A 13,753-nucleotide genomic window follows, 5' to 3' on the forward strand; every position below is an offset into this window, starting at 1 on the left:
TTCAAGTGCACATTAGCCATTCCATTAGTCTCATCATTGACTGGAAAAAAAAGAAGTCAAACACTTGACATCCGGAAGATGTGAAGAAGCTGATCATCTTCTAGTTCCATTTCAGATGAAATGGCCAATTATTACCTCTGGGACAACAGTGAAGAGGAAGCTAAACAATGATAATGGGAACCCATACACATTAAAATAATGACATATTGGAGACAGGAAGCCAGAAACCAAGAACTTGGACATTTAGAAGCAGCTAGAGAGAAGAACAGTAAAAATTGATTGTTCAAGTTCTCTCATGACCTGGGTTTTTAATTTGTTCTTGCCAACTAGCAACAGCAAGTAACATAATGAAGAAATCTACAGGTGCTGTCACTGGCGATACCGTGAGGCACATGTGAGCATTGCAAGGCTACCTGCAGAGAGATTACTGCTGCTGTCAGAATGCCAAGGCACATTAACATCTCCATGTTAGGTTATCATCTCTTACCAAACCAACCAACTCACTCCACACCCCTCAATGACTTTGCACTTTTTATATATATCTCTGTACAAAAAAAAATTAATTTATTTCATTATAAGAGGGAAATACAGAACACATAGGGTAAAGATTTAATGTAATTTCTCCAGAAGTCTGTCTTTCTGGTGAATCCAAACGTCTATGAGACTGCTAAAAGACACTGACAGCAGCGCTTCGGTTAAGATGGAGAAAAAAGCAAACACTGTATATGATCAACTAAATATTGACTTGATTGCAAAGCAAAAAGTGCAGAATACAACATGTTGATTTTTTTCTTCTTCTCCCACCGTTGGTGTACGGTTAGCGCTTCAGGCCAGAAATAAGTACAGTTCAAAGTTCAACTCCGGAACAAGAACAGCAGTTCAAATCGTCACTGCAATGTTAGTCCTTTTCCTGCAAGTGCAGTAGTCTCTAGTCCTAATATGTCACATTTATTTACTAGCTCCTTCTCTTGCCAGTCTGTCAGCTTCTTCATTCCCTTGGAAACCAGCATGACCAGGAATATGCATCTGTCAGGACAAAAGTACAAGAGTGTTAAGTATGGAAGAAATCAAGGAAAAAAAGTATATCCATGAAATTTGGTCATGTACTTCCCTCCCGTTCACATGCCTCACATGGGAACTGTGTCCTTCCCAGTAATCTTTGTAGTCTCTTCAATGAGCAAGAACTGAACCGCCAAATTATGAAAAACACTGCTATGAGAAGTGGTGGTCTGGATAAGGACCACCTAACCTAAGAAGTGTAGGTAACAGCAGCAAGACTTAGACACTAACTCAAAAGTCCTACTTTCAGCAGAAAGAAAATCCCTCTGCATTCCATGCTTAAACCAAGCTAACCTTTTCTCAGAAAGCCAGAGACCTCTATGCCACTAAAACCAATAGCCTCGGTGATTACAGCACTCAGAATACAGCAACAGGATATGAAAACAATCTCTTGATTTTCAGATGTCTTTACTATCCATCCTTAAAAATAAGAAACAAAAAATACTTTCAGCCCTTGATCAATCCTTGTCACAAGTAAGGGTGGACAGGGGAGAAAGAAAGTAAGAAAATCAGGCTTGTCATTTGACAAGACCTGAGAGAAGACAAATATGAAGGACTTGTGAGATTGTATTAGGTCTCCTAGGCAAGGTTTTGTTAGCTTGGGGCAGGGGCTCCAATGGGTGGCTTCTGTGAGAAGCAGCCAGGGGCTGTCTTGTGCCACACACAGACAGTTCTAAGACAGACCAACCACAGGACACAGCTGTACCAGCTGAACTGGTGGCTTCCCTGTGGCAGCGTATTTAAGAAAGGGTAAAAGCCACTACCAGCAGCTGTAAGAGAGAGAAGTGAAAGAATGTGTGAGAACAACTCTCTGCTTCAGCAGATCCATTACCATAAAAAAGGTGCCTGAATACATTTCTCCTCTGGAAATAAAGTGTCTCTCAAAGTTTGAGAGATTCAGATGGAATGGATGTACATACATTTTTTTTTAATATAAAATACACTATGCACAGCTGAACTTCAACCTTAGGTTTAGATTTTTACAATTTTTACTACTCAATAAACAATAAGAGTAACTATACATAATCTAGTGGGAGTTGCGAACTCTGGAACACAGACAACATGAATGACAGAACATCTGCAACAGACTTCTCCTGTAGAAGAGCATGCTGAAGAACTACCCCACTGTTTTCTACAGAGCGGACACAGAAGTCCAATAAATATGCCATTAGTGGCCATGAAGTCAATGGCACAGAGACGTACTTCTAGAATCAGCACTCCTTTACTGCAATTAGAGGCAAATTCGGAGGTGGGGAGGAGAAGACATACCCTATGATGTTTAGCACTGCTATTAGTGGTTACAGAAAAATACCTTTTATCAATAATACATGTATAGACATGGTTTTACTTCTCTACTAGAGAGCTAAGTAATTTGAAACTAACACAATGGATATTTTAATGACCTTTCTGCACCCAGTTTTCATGGAAAAAAATGCTGTTACGGTACAGAAAACTGGAGTTAGTTTATTTGGGGTATACTGTCTTAATTTTCCCTGTTTAAAGACACTCGTGATTAAGTTAAACGAAAGAACCAGCATTTAGAGAATTCTGAAAAGCAAATCGAGGAGCTGAGCAACAGCTCAAGAAGACACAGTTATGTTCCAAGCTCAGGTTTCCAAAACCAGACGTAACTATTACAGATGTCTTCTAAGTAGTAACAAGAGAAACAGCAACAAAAATATAAACATGTGTTTCAATAAATGAAATGGTAGTTAGAAGAGCCTAGCTTACACTGAAGTGATCATCTTACTTCAAGAAGAACAAGCAGCTTTACTGTATTTAGAGATGTACAATATAACATCTTGTAAAATTCTTTGTTACAGTCATACTTAATAAGAATTTACAAGAGTATTTAAGATGTCAGTAAGACCATGAAATGAGATGCTCACCCACTGAATTTCTATGCCTTTTGATAGATTATCAAGTCTTTCGAAATCTTCTTTATTTATTACACTTCCTCCCGAACTTGTTCTCCAGCCATTTGTTTTCCAGTTGTCAACCCAGCTTGTAATACCTGTGCACAGGGAGTATTACCATAAAACATCAGAGAAGTCAGCAAGGATCACGATGCAGCAAACAACCATTTAACAGGTCTTTCAATGCATTAACTCCAAACAAAGTCTCAGGCAAAGACATCAAATATAGGAGACATTGTTTGGTTCCCTGCTACTGTCTTTCAGAATTGTGTTTTTCCATTTCTGCTTCAGTTACTTGCCAATGTTTTCCCAAACAGATATTTGAAGACTACAATGTTAAATACACATTACACATCCATTTATGACCCGCACTTCAACAAACTGAAGCTAAGGATTTGCTTGACTGTACACTAAGCTGGAACAAATTGGGTTTGAGAAATTGAAGAGACACACATTGGAATAACAGACATATTAAGGCTTCTGCAAGCTAAACAGAACATTTTAGAAAAGGACCACATGCACAGATTTCTACAGAACAAGATCTAACATTCTGGCCATCCATTGCTGGCCAGCAAAATTTCCATATTATTCCTTAAACAAAGACTTTTGTTTGTTTGTTTTGTTGGTTGGTTGTTTTTTTTTTTTCATCTCTTTGCTGCTCTGGACAGTATGAGACATCCCTACTGCTTTCATAACAAAAGACCTGAATCAAACAAAGAATCATGGACCTTGCATACCGAACCCCCTAAAAAACAAGCCAAATCACATCCATTTATACTTCACTGCAGGCCTGCTTTTCTCATATTAAAACAAACTAGATAAATATACAGAATAGCTTTGATTAACGAACGAGTTGCTGGACCTGTCACTTCCTGCTCATTTCAAATTCTGTTAGCTTGCATGTGTCTGAAAGAGGTTCTGATTAGAAGCAAAGTATCAAGGACTCGTGTTCTGCCCCTGCTCTGGTTTTTAAATTGAATTAAGGACAGTAAATGTTAAGAAACAACTTACAGAATTTTCTATTGCTTCTCTCCACACATGAAAAGCAGGAAATATAACTGTACTTCAAGTTTGTGTAGTTTCTCCATTCCAAACAAAACCCAAGCCAAAATGAAACTACAGGGTCACTACACCAGCTTCTGAGTGCATCCTTAACAGCATGTACATGAACAACATTTTTCTAGACTGTGTGTGTCATACCAAACGTATTAAGACAAAAATTCTTTAGCTACTTCTTCATTCTTCCCAGTAATGGGTATTTTGTCTCTAATTATATCTCATACAGTTAGCAGATCATCCTTCCAATATTCTCAAAGTTTTTCATCAAGCAGTCATGAGTACTGAATTCTGTTAGGCATTCTCATCTTTATACTCATCTCCCCAAGCCCCAGTAAGTTCTGTGGGCCTTATACGATGAAATTGTGCACAACACCTTTGAAAAATCAGGAAAGCCATCAACTTACCGTTAATAGTGAACTTGCTATCAGTGTAGATAATTAGTTTCTTGATGTTCTGACTCTTTGCTTGCTCAATTGCTTTGCAGGCTGCCTTAAGAACATTTCAACAGAAGCACAATTCAACACATGATTTTGAACACATGTAACTAAAATACCAGCCAAGTACCTGATGTTAATACAGAAGAACTAGAAAGAATATTACTGCAGTCTCTCCATCACTGAATACCATCATGCTTTACAGCATAGTTTTCCAAAATTACGGATGCAGATGATCACTTACTGAATCAGAAAAACAGAAAGTAACTTAAGTTTCCCTAGCATTTAAAAAAAAATTAAACCTGATGTTCAATTCTTTACTGCAGGAGCAGCTCTCTGCCCATTTGAGTAACTACCCAAGCTCTCTCAATAGCACATCGAGTTTTAGGCATCTTTGTAACTTTATAGAACAAGAATGCATACACATTCCAACTGCTTGGAACCCCTAAAAGGTAGATTGTGCTTTTCTCTTGGTGCTATGAAATATAATAAGAGAAGTAGGTTGGACTGAATGTAGAGCTGAAGAACTCTCCAATGCTAAGTTTGAACCCTGGCAAACCCATCAGCTCTGCTTGTCCCTCACTAAAAGGAACTTCTTGACATTTTTAAGGAGATCAGCTTCCCCTTTCAGTTTACCTCTACACTGTGCAGGCGAAGACTAAATCTGCTAATGCCAAGAGAATTTTACTTCAAAAGTAACAGAAGCTACTCTGAAAATTACTTATTATATTTATCAAAGAAATACAATACTCTGACTGTACACAGTAAGAAAGTAATTATCCTCTTAACCACAACTAAAGCAGCCGTTACGCAAAGTCTGAGATGTGCACATTAATAATACAAAGGATACTACAGAGATTTGAGAACTTTCCTAATGCAAAGGTTGTTTTAAATATCTGTGCTTGGCCTGATGACATTTGGGAGTTCTCAAGCTGAGTTACTGCTTGTCTGAAAGCAATAAAAACCGTAAAACCTAAGGAGAACAATTTGTTTCAAGTCCTGAACTCCTGGCATTTTGTGTACTTCCCTCACAGCTCCCTAACTGGTTTCTGAAGGCCAGAGCTGAAATAATCATGAGCATACTATTGCTTTCTTCGTACAGAAGCATTTTAGGGTGTTTACTACTTACATGTATTTCAGCTCTTTGATTAGTCTGCCGTCCAGGAAGTCTTTCACTGATATTTCTGTATTCAAGGAACAAATAGTAGATTAGTAACTCAAAATTATCAGTGGTGTACAATCATTACATATTAGAAGCATACATAAAACAGAGATATTTTTTGTCTTATAAAGGAGACGATTGGAAATTCTAGAGTCTAACTTCTCCTACGCAGTGCAACCTGCATATCTGCACCTGCCATCAATCTGTAGTTACTCTTGCTGTCTACTGTGCACAACTACAATGATTTTAAGACTTCCTGCATCCCTTGTATTCCAGCTTTAGCCTCTTAAAAATATTATTTCCAATCATTTTTCTCTACAACCTTACTTCCTAGAAAAGCTGGTTTCTGTCTTCCTGCAGTAACTCATTATTCTAACAGCACTATCATTAAGACAAGTCTCACTAGCAGGACTTTATATTCAAAAGGAGGCCAGTACTGTTAACAACACCCAAAACAAGTATTAGCATATACAAAAAAGAACCCACCCGATTACTTACAAAGGGTGGCCTGGTCCCCAGTAGACACCTATTCCCGCACGTGCCCTGTTACGTCCATTACCCGAGCAGCAACCATCTGTATAAACAACTGCAAAGTCACCTGCAGGAGAAGTCCCAAAAGCAGAAGTTTAAGCAGTCTTTCAAGGACACAGGCTCTTCAAGCAGAAGGAAATGTCTGCTAGCAGATCAATGCCCAAACTCCCTGAACAACCCTTCAAAATGTTATCTACAGAAACTACCCAAATAAATTAGGAATGCAGAACACCAGAAGTCCCACTGCAGCTTCACACCCTCACTGCTCCCAAATAAGTCAGCATCACGAAGCATCTTTGCACCAAGTTCCAAATTCTCTCTACAGTTCTTGTCTTCTTCAGTCAACATTAAAATTTTCCAGCTATGCCTGTATTTAAATGAAGACTGTAATCTAGATGCATGTAAATATCACAATTGTAACAACCTGATAAAGCTGTATGCTGATGTCACTTAAGCCAATTTATATTACATTGAAAACACAACGTGAAATAATATATGGTGGCTCAGATTATTATTTAAAAAGAAAAAACAACAGTGTTACACTATGACAGCTAGGTGCTGCCATAGAAAACCTCCATAAAAGCTTTCTAATAGTTACACTGCTGATTATAGAAGAACACAGACAGCTCAAATGAATTACAGGAAGAATGACAGACCTTACCCATATATGAAAATTTGTCTCCACTAACTGTTGGTGCCAAGTGCACCTCATCATGTTTTGCACGTTTGGCGGTATGTTCTTCATTTGCAGACTGTTCATATGGCCTTTTACATGTACCGCAACAGAAGAGGTCTTCTGCTGGTTCCTCTCTCTGGCTAACATTTTCCTGTATTACAGCTGAAGGACCATGGGCATCTTCAAATAAAAAAGAAAAAAATAGAAGAAAAACCCCACCTACGTACATAGGATCAAGTTTTATTCAAAACAACTTAAGACACCAATTTTGTTTACACCTAATGGCAATGTCAATCTATTAAAATGATGCCTCCCCCCAAAAAAATATGGAAAAAAATATGATCATATATACCAGTCATTCTTAGTTCCAGCTCAAAGTGAAGTTGAGTCTCAATTAACAGCCTTTAAACAAAAACAGACCCAGCATAAGCAAACCCATACCAACTCACAGAACAGCTCGGGTTGGAATCTTAGAATCACAGGGTCATAAAAGAGCCTGGGTTGTAAGGGTCCTTAATGGAAGGTTCCTCAAGGACCATCTAGTTCTAACCCCTTGCCATAGGCTGGGATGCCACTCACTAGATCAGGTTACAAAAAGGCCTCACCTAACTTGGACTTGAACACCTCCAGGGATGGGGCATCCACAACTTCTCTAGGCAACCTGCTCCAGTGCCTCACCACCCTCTGAGCGAAGAATTTCCTTCGAACCTCTAATCTATATCTCCCCTCTTTTAGTTTAAAACCACTCCCCCTTATCCTATCATTATCTAGCCAAGTAAAAAGTCCTTCTCCATCCTTTTTATAAAACCCCTTAAAGTACTGAAAGGCTGTGATGAGGTCACCCCAGACTCTTCTCTTCTGTAGGCTGAACACCCCCAGCTCTCTCAGCCTTTCTTCATAGGAGAGGTGCTCCAGCCCTCTGATCATCTTTGTGGCCTTCCTCCGGACCCACTTTAACAGCTCCACATCCTCCTTGTGCTGGGGGCCCCAGACCTGGATGCAGTACTCCAAGTGGGGCCTCACCAGAGCCAAGTAGACACAATCCCCTCCCTCGCCCTGCTGGCCATGCCTCTTGTTGATGTTGCCCAGCATGCAGCTGGCCTTCTGGGCTGCAAACGCACACTGCTGGCTCATGTCGAGCTTTTCATCCATCAGAACCCCCAAGTCCTTCCCTGGAAGAGACCTTAAAGACCCTTTAACTCCAACCCCAACACGTATAACATATTGACAAGGGTATTTACTCTTATTTATGGCCGTAGGGAGCCAGGCGAGGGGAGGCGAGCTATCTGCCGGCGCAGGCTGCTGCTGCTGCTCCCCGGAGGTGCCGCCGTTCACGAAGGCCCAGGCTTCCCTCTCGGTGGCGAACTTCTTGAATCTGGCGGCGGCGAACCTGTCGACCTGCTGCTGGCACTCCGCCCTGCAACACAGCGCCCGGCGGCTCCGTCAGCTCAGGTCAGGTCTGGTCAGCCCGGCCCGGCCCGGCCCGGCTCGGCCCAGCTCGCCTCAGCCCCGCTGCTCCCGGCTCTGCCCCGGCGGCGGGGCCTTACCAGGTGCGATAGACGCCGGTCCGCCGGCCCTTGCGCACCGCATAGAACATGGCGCCGCCCTTGGAGACCAAGCAGGAGCGGCTGAGCAGCGCGACCAGCCAGCGCAACATGGCGCCGCCCCGCCGCCATCCGCCCCCTTCCCTTCCCGCCCCGCCCCGCGGCCCGCGCCCCGCCGCTACCCCCCCCGGCGCCGCCGCTGCCGCCGCCACCCCGCGCTGCGCATGCGCCGCGGCCCGGTGAGGAGCCGCGCACGGCGAGCCGCTACGGGCCGCGAGGGGGGTCAGGCGGGAGGGAAACGGCTCGCGTTTAAAAATAAAATGTGTATAAATAAAATAAATAAAATGTTTTCCGTGTTCTTTTCACTGTGACTGAAATACAATTGCTTATATTTATTTGCTTATTTATTTTTATTACTTTGGGGGACTAAAAGTGTGTGGAGGGTTGCGTTTCTTTTTTTTTTTCCTTTTCCTTTTTTTCTTGGAGGGACAAAAGCATTTTATTTTATTTTATTTTATTTTATTTTATTTTATTTTATTTTATTTTATTTTATTTTATTTTATTTTATTTTATTTTATTTTATTTTATTTTATTTTATTTTATTTATGTCAAATGAGTTTTATGGAACAACATGATTCCAGCAATGGAGATGTTTTAAGGGAACTGAAAATAGCATTAAGGAAAGCCCTACACATCAAAACATTTGCTATTGAAAATCATGAGAATTGTGGTTTTGGTGCCAACTAAACCAAGCATCAGCTCCTGCCCATGGGGAGCCATGTGGAAGTTTACAAAACCTGCCCACTAAGAAAGCCCAGGCACACGCGTTTCTCTCATGAAGCTGTAATCCCAGTCCAGAAACTTCCCAATGCATTAAACCCAGGGGAGGAAGTGCCAAGGTAGCACCCATAAGGCCAGAGAGATGAGCTGATAAGGAGCTTGTGAAGTTCAAGGAGAAGTGCCTGGTCCTGCCCCTGGGGGGGAACAGCCTCAGGCACCCCGGGACATGCTGGGCCCACCCAGCTGGGAAGCAGCTCTGCACTGCAGGACCTGGGGGTTCTGGAAGATACGAAGTTGACCAAGAGCCAGCAATGGGCCCTTGCTGCCAAGAAAATTAGTGATATTCTTGCCTGCATTAGGCACAGTATCACCAGCAGATCAAAGGAGGTGATCCTTCCCTTCTACTTAGTAGCGGTGAGGCTGCACCTGGAGTGCTGTGTCCAGTTTGGGGCCTCCCAGTACAAGGGAGGTAGGGATATACAGGAAAGAGTGCAGCAGAGGGCCACCAAAATGACTGTGAGACTGGAACACCTCTCCTATGAAGAGCTGACAGAGCTACAGCTGTTCAGCTTGGAGAACTAGAGGCTCAGGGGGGATCTTGTCAATGTCTATAAATGCCAGAAGGGAAGGTGCAAAGAAGATGAAGCCAGGCTCTTTTCAGTGGTGCCCAGTGTCAGGAGAAGAGGCAATGGGCACAGAGTGGAACACAAGGGGTTCCACGTGAACATCAGGAAGCACTTCTGTGCTGTGCAGGTGACAGACTACTGACACAGATTTCCCAGGGGGGCTGCGCAATCTCCTCCTTGGAGATCTTCAAAAAACGCCTGGGCATGGTCCTGGGAAACCTGCAATGGGTGGCCCTACTTGACCAGGGGCTTGGACCAGATGCCTCCAGAGGTCCCTTCCAACCTTCTCTGATTCTGTGATAACTCAAGCATCCTCCATTTATGGTGGGAAGTGGTATTTGCAGCATTTAAAATGATTTTGAGTGGAGAACCCCACAATCTTTCTGCCTGCTTCAATTTTTGTATTAGACTCTTCCTCCAAAAATAAGAGATTTTGCTCTCCCTGTAAATAAAACTTGGTGCAGTCATGTGAAGGATCAGATCTACTTCAAGCTACTAAAAGCCAATGAAATCTCACTGGTGTCTTCAGTTAAAGCTCTTCCTTGCCCACCTAATTAATGATCTTGTTCCTGTGATGAGCGCCAGTGGAATCTTGTTCTTTAATAAGTCATTGGAATGAATTGAGCACCACCCAGGAATGAGCATTTCCTCAGACTGTTGCACAATCCCAGTTTATCCTTCTCATCTTGAAAAGCATTTGCAGAAGGAACAAAAAACATGAAAAGTACAAAAAGATGGTGCAAAGTTCCACATATTTAGTACTTTAAAAGCCATAGACCTGAAGGTCATTAAACTGTTTCCCAGACTCAACTGCTTTGAAAATCCCACATATCTCAGCATGGAACAGATATCCCATCCTATCTCCAGTTCCATGACTTTTTGAACTGGCTAGCTTGACTTGAAATGTGATAGCTAACTGCATGCAGGGTATATGGTGTCACAGAGAAAGAGAGAAGCTGTGGCTGGGTGCATCCCCTTCATTGAGGTCATTGAGAAGGGGAGCCTCCCACGGCTGCCCAGCTCCACATACCACGCCATGCTGAGCCACAACCTGTTGTCCCATATCCTCATGTCAAGCAGTATCATGTACTGGGAGAAGATCTTATGCATCTTTTGAGAGACCTTGGTAGAATACAAAAATAATTTGGTCAGAGTGGTATCAGAATACATTTACTGCTTTTTTTCTTGCTTCATCCAAGATATTCACAAGACTTAATGCTATTCTTATGTACAGAATGCTTACTTCTGTTTTTCTCAGATCAAGATTATTTCCATGAATTATCTCTGTAAAGGTTTCCACTGAGACTGTCAGGCTTTTCACTGCTTCTTGTTTGTGATATTTTTAGTTGGTTTACTTTTATTTGAATTATGCCTTTTTATAGGAGATGGGTTTCTTATTCCTTACAGGTTTACACATTTGTATAACTTGTTGTCTTATAATAAAAGAGCAACCATCAATAAGTGACAGGGAAAGAAAAGACCTTCTACTGCACTCATTAATTCTTGGGTTGAACAGACAGATTCATACATCCAATTTACAGGCAAGGACTGAACAGTAGATCTTCCGCTATCATGACCAACATGCAGAATTCAGATTCAAACAAACAAAAAGGCTTTGAAGTCGACTGAGTACTGTGTACATTGCCTTCATAGCTTTTTCTCCCAGTTGGTAAAACTGAGGCTACATATGATCAGCCAGCCCTACCCTTACTGCTGCATATCTGTTACTGATTTCTCATTGCTGTTGTGTTGTAGTGGTAAGACAGATGATCTCTCCTCTTGTGGCAGCTGGCATTTTTACTATTGTGCCTATCACTAGATAAGTGAACCAAAATTTGCTTGATTTATTCATTTATTAACATATTTTCTTGGCAGTCATTTCTGTATTTATAACTGACAGTCTGCAGAAAAAATAGGAGTTAATATATGTATACAAAAATGCGCTCATCGCTTAAGTATGAGCGTGTCTGTAAGATACTTTTATTTAAACTCACTGTAAATGTTAGTGTGGCTTGTCCCACATTAATGCACATAATGTATACATTTGCTAAACATTTTAATCTTCTTTGATAAATATTTTAACTTGAAACATGTTTAAATTGAAATGTGGTTAGAAGCTTTTAAAGCAAAATTTGATGAGACCTCAGTTAAGGAAGCATCTTCTATTATAAACTAAGCTGTTAGATAGGTAGGTCACTAGGTAATCACTTTATCTAGCATACCCTACAAATGTAAGTTATATTGGCAACTGATTATGTTGATTAAAAGTATAAAGAGAGGAAAAGGAGGTATTGGTTTTCCTACTTTTTGGAACCAAGATCTTGCAGAACAAAAAAACTGTCCAGGCTTCCATGTAAAGCTATGTGTCAATGAAGCTGCACAGCAGTAATCCCCTAGCATTACAGTCTTTAGTGGACTCTTAGAGGAACAGTCTACCAATGTGCACTGACAATTTGGCTTGGTTATACAAGCCTCTTTCAGAGAAGTGAGCTGGTAACATACTCAGTTTTGCTTCTGATTTTAGTTAGCTATGACCCTGACCAGTTTTGCCTTCTGTTTCTTCAAGCTAAATCATTTTACTGGTAGCATCATAAGACCTTGTCCTGTTCCTGTTGGGGTCCTTCTGTAACACAGCTTTCCACTTCTTCACCTGGTCCATTCTGAGTCTGCCTGACACATGAACCTCATTAATAGCGGGTGTCAGTAAGGAAACATCTCTTTGCACCTTGTTCTCACAATTCTCACATTGGTCTATTCAGTAGCACTAAGATGGGGATGGGATTTCTTCATTAACACTCTGAACAGTCCAATTTTGATCCATCTGCACATCATCTAGTTTTTCTGCTTCCTGTAAAGGATTTCTCAGTATAAACTGAATGCAGACTACTGGAATGCTGAGATGATTACTTATCTTTCTCTTTTTTTTACTCTTCAGTCAGATCCTCATCATAGCTGTTTAGATAATTTCACATCTCTATAAATACTAATCCTGAATGTCAGTACGAGTTGGGCAGTTTTCTCCTATCCTGTGAATTCATGCAAGGAAAGATGAGTGCTGAACACTCTGATTTTCTGACTATTTGAAATTTAGCAAAAAGCCTGCAAATGTTAGAAAATAGGATAGGCTGCCTTCTGCAGATGCTTTGGTTGATTAGCATTGGTGTGTGTGGGGGTGTTCTTGACAGTGTTTGTTTACAGCAGGAGCCTATCACTCCACTTCTGCATCTATTTATTTATTTATTTTATTTATTTATTTATTTTGTAACAGACTATTAGATTAGCACTCACTATTGCTATTGAATGTGGTATTACATGTTAAAATTGGCTGCTCTTAGGGTTATTCAGGGAATCTGAGCATTGAATCAATGCTCTGAACCACAGTAGCCTCTCTGAGCAGTGCATGCAAGAGCTGCACACCTGCTTCAGAATGGGACTTGCCCTTCAGCAGGGAATCTGTCACACCCAGGGTACCCTGGTCCACAATGCAAGGTTTTAGCTCCATTTTAGATGCACAGCCAGGTGCATTCACCTGAATCAATGCACATGAAAAAAAAATTGAGTGAATTAATTATTCATTGAAGAACTAAGAGGTATCTCTAGATCAGCTCTCCTTGTCTGTGTGGGTGACTTCAATTTGCCAGATGTTAACTGGGAATAAAACACAGCTGATACAAACAGGTCTTCAGGCTGTTCAGAGAACTAGTTCCCTGGGAAACTGCCTTTGAAGATGTTGGGGTCCACCAGCAATGGTGGCTTTCTAAGTACCACCTCTTAGCACAAGAAGAGGCAATTCCAAAATATCAGAATTCAAGCAGACAGGGCAGAAGATTGGCTTGTCTGAGCAGGGATCTTCTTCTAGAGCTTAGGGAGAAGAAGAAAGTGTATGGCCAGTAGCTGGGTGACATGGGAGTACTACAGAGATGTTGTTTGCCATTTTAGGGAGAAAATTTGTGCAGCCAAAGGTCA

General features: G+C 41.3%; 1 protein-coding gene across 1 annotated transcript; it reads right to left on the reverse strand.

Moving 5' to 3' along the window:
* Positions 1–541: 541 nt before the first annotated feature.
* RNASEH1 (ribonuclease H1) lies at positions 542–8,552 on the reverse strand. The gene is made up of 8 exons (XM_005012542.6): positions 8,385–8,552; positions 8,079–8,254; positions 6,823–7,017; positions 6,129–6,228; positions 5,598–5,652; positions 4,439–4,523; positions 2,949–3,073; positions 542–1,026 (listed from the first exon to the last, which is right to left on the reverse strand). The coding sequence occupies exons 1-8, from the start codon at positions 8,492–8,494 to the stop codon at positions 949–951; spliced, it is 924 nt and encodes a 307-aa protein (XP_005012599.5). The 5' UTR covers positions 8,495–8,552; the 3' UTR covers positions 542–948.
* Between the last annotated feature and the right edge of the window lie 5,201 nt (positions 8,553–13,753).

The sequence above is a fragment of the Anas platyrhynchos genome, chromosome 3, assembly GCF_047663525.1.
Source record: "Anas platyrhynchos isolate ZD024472 breed Pekin duck chromosome 3, IASCAAS_PekinDuck_T2T, whole genome shotgun sequence".
Classification (NCBI taxonomy): Eukaryota; Metazoa; Chordata; class Aves; order Anseriformes; family Anatidae; genus Anas; species Anas platyrhynchos.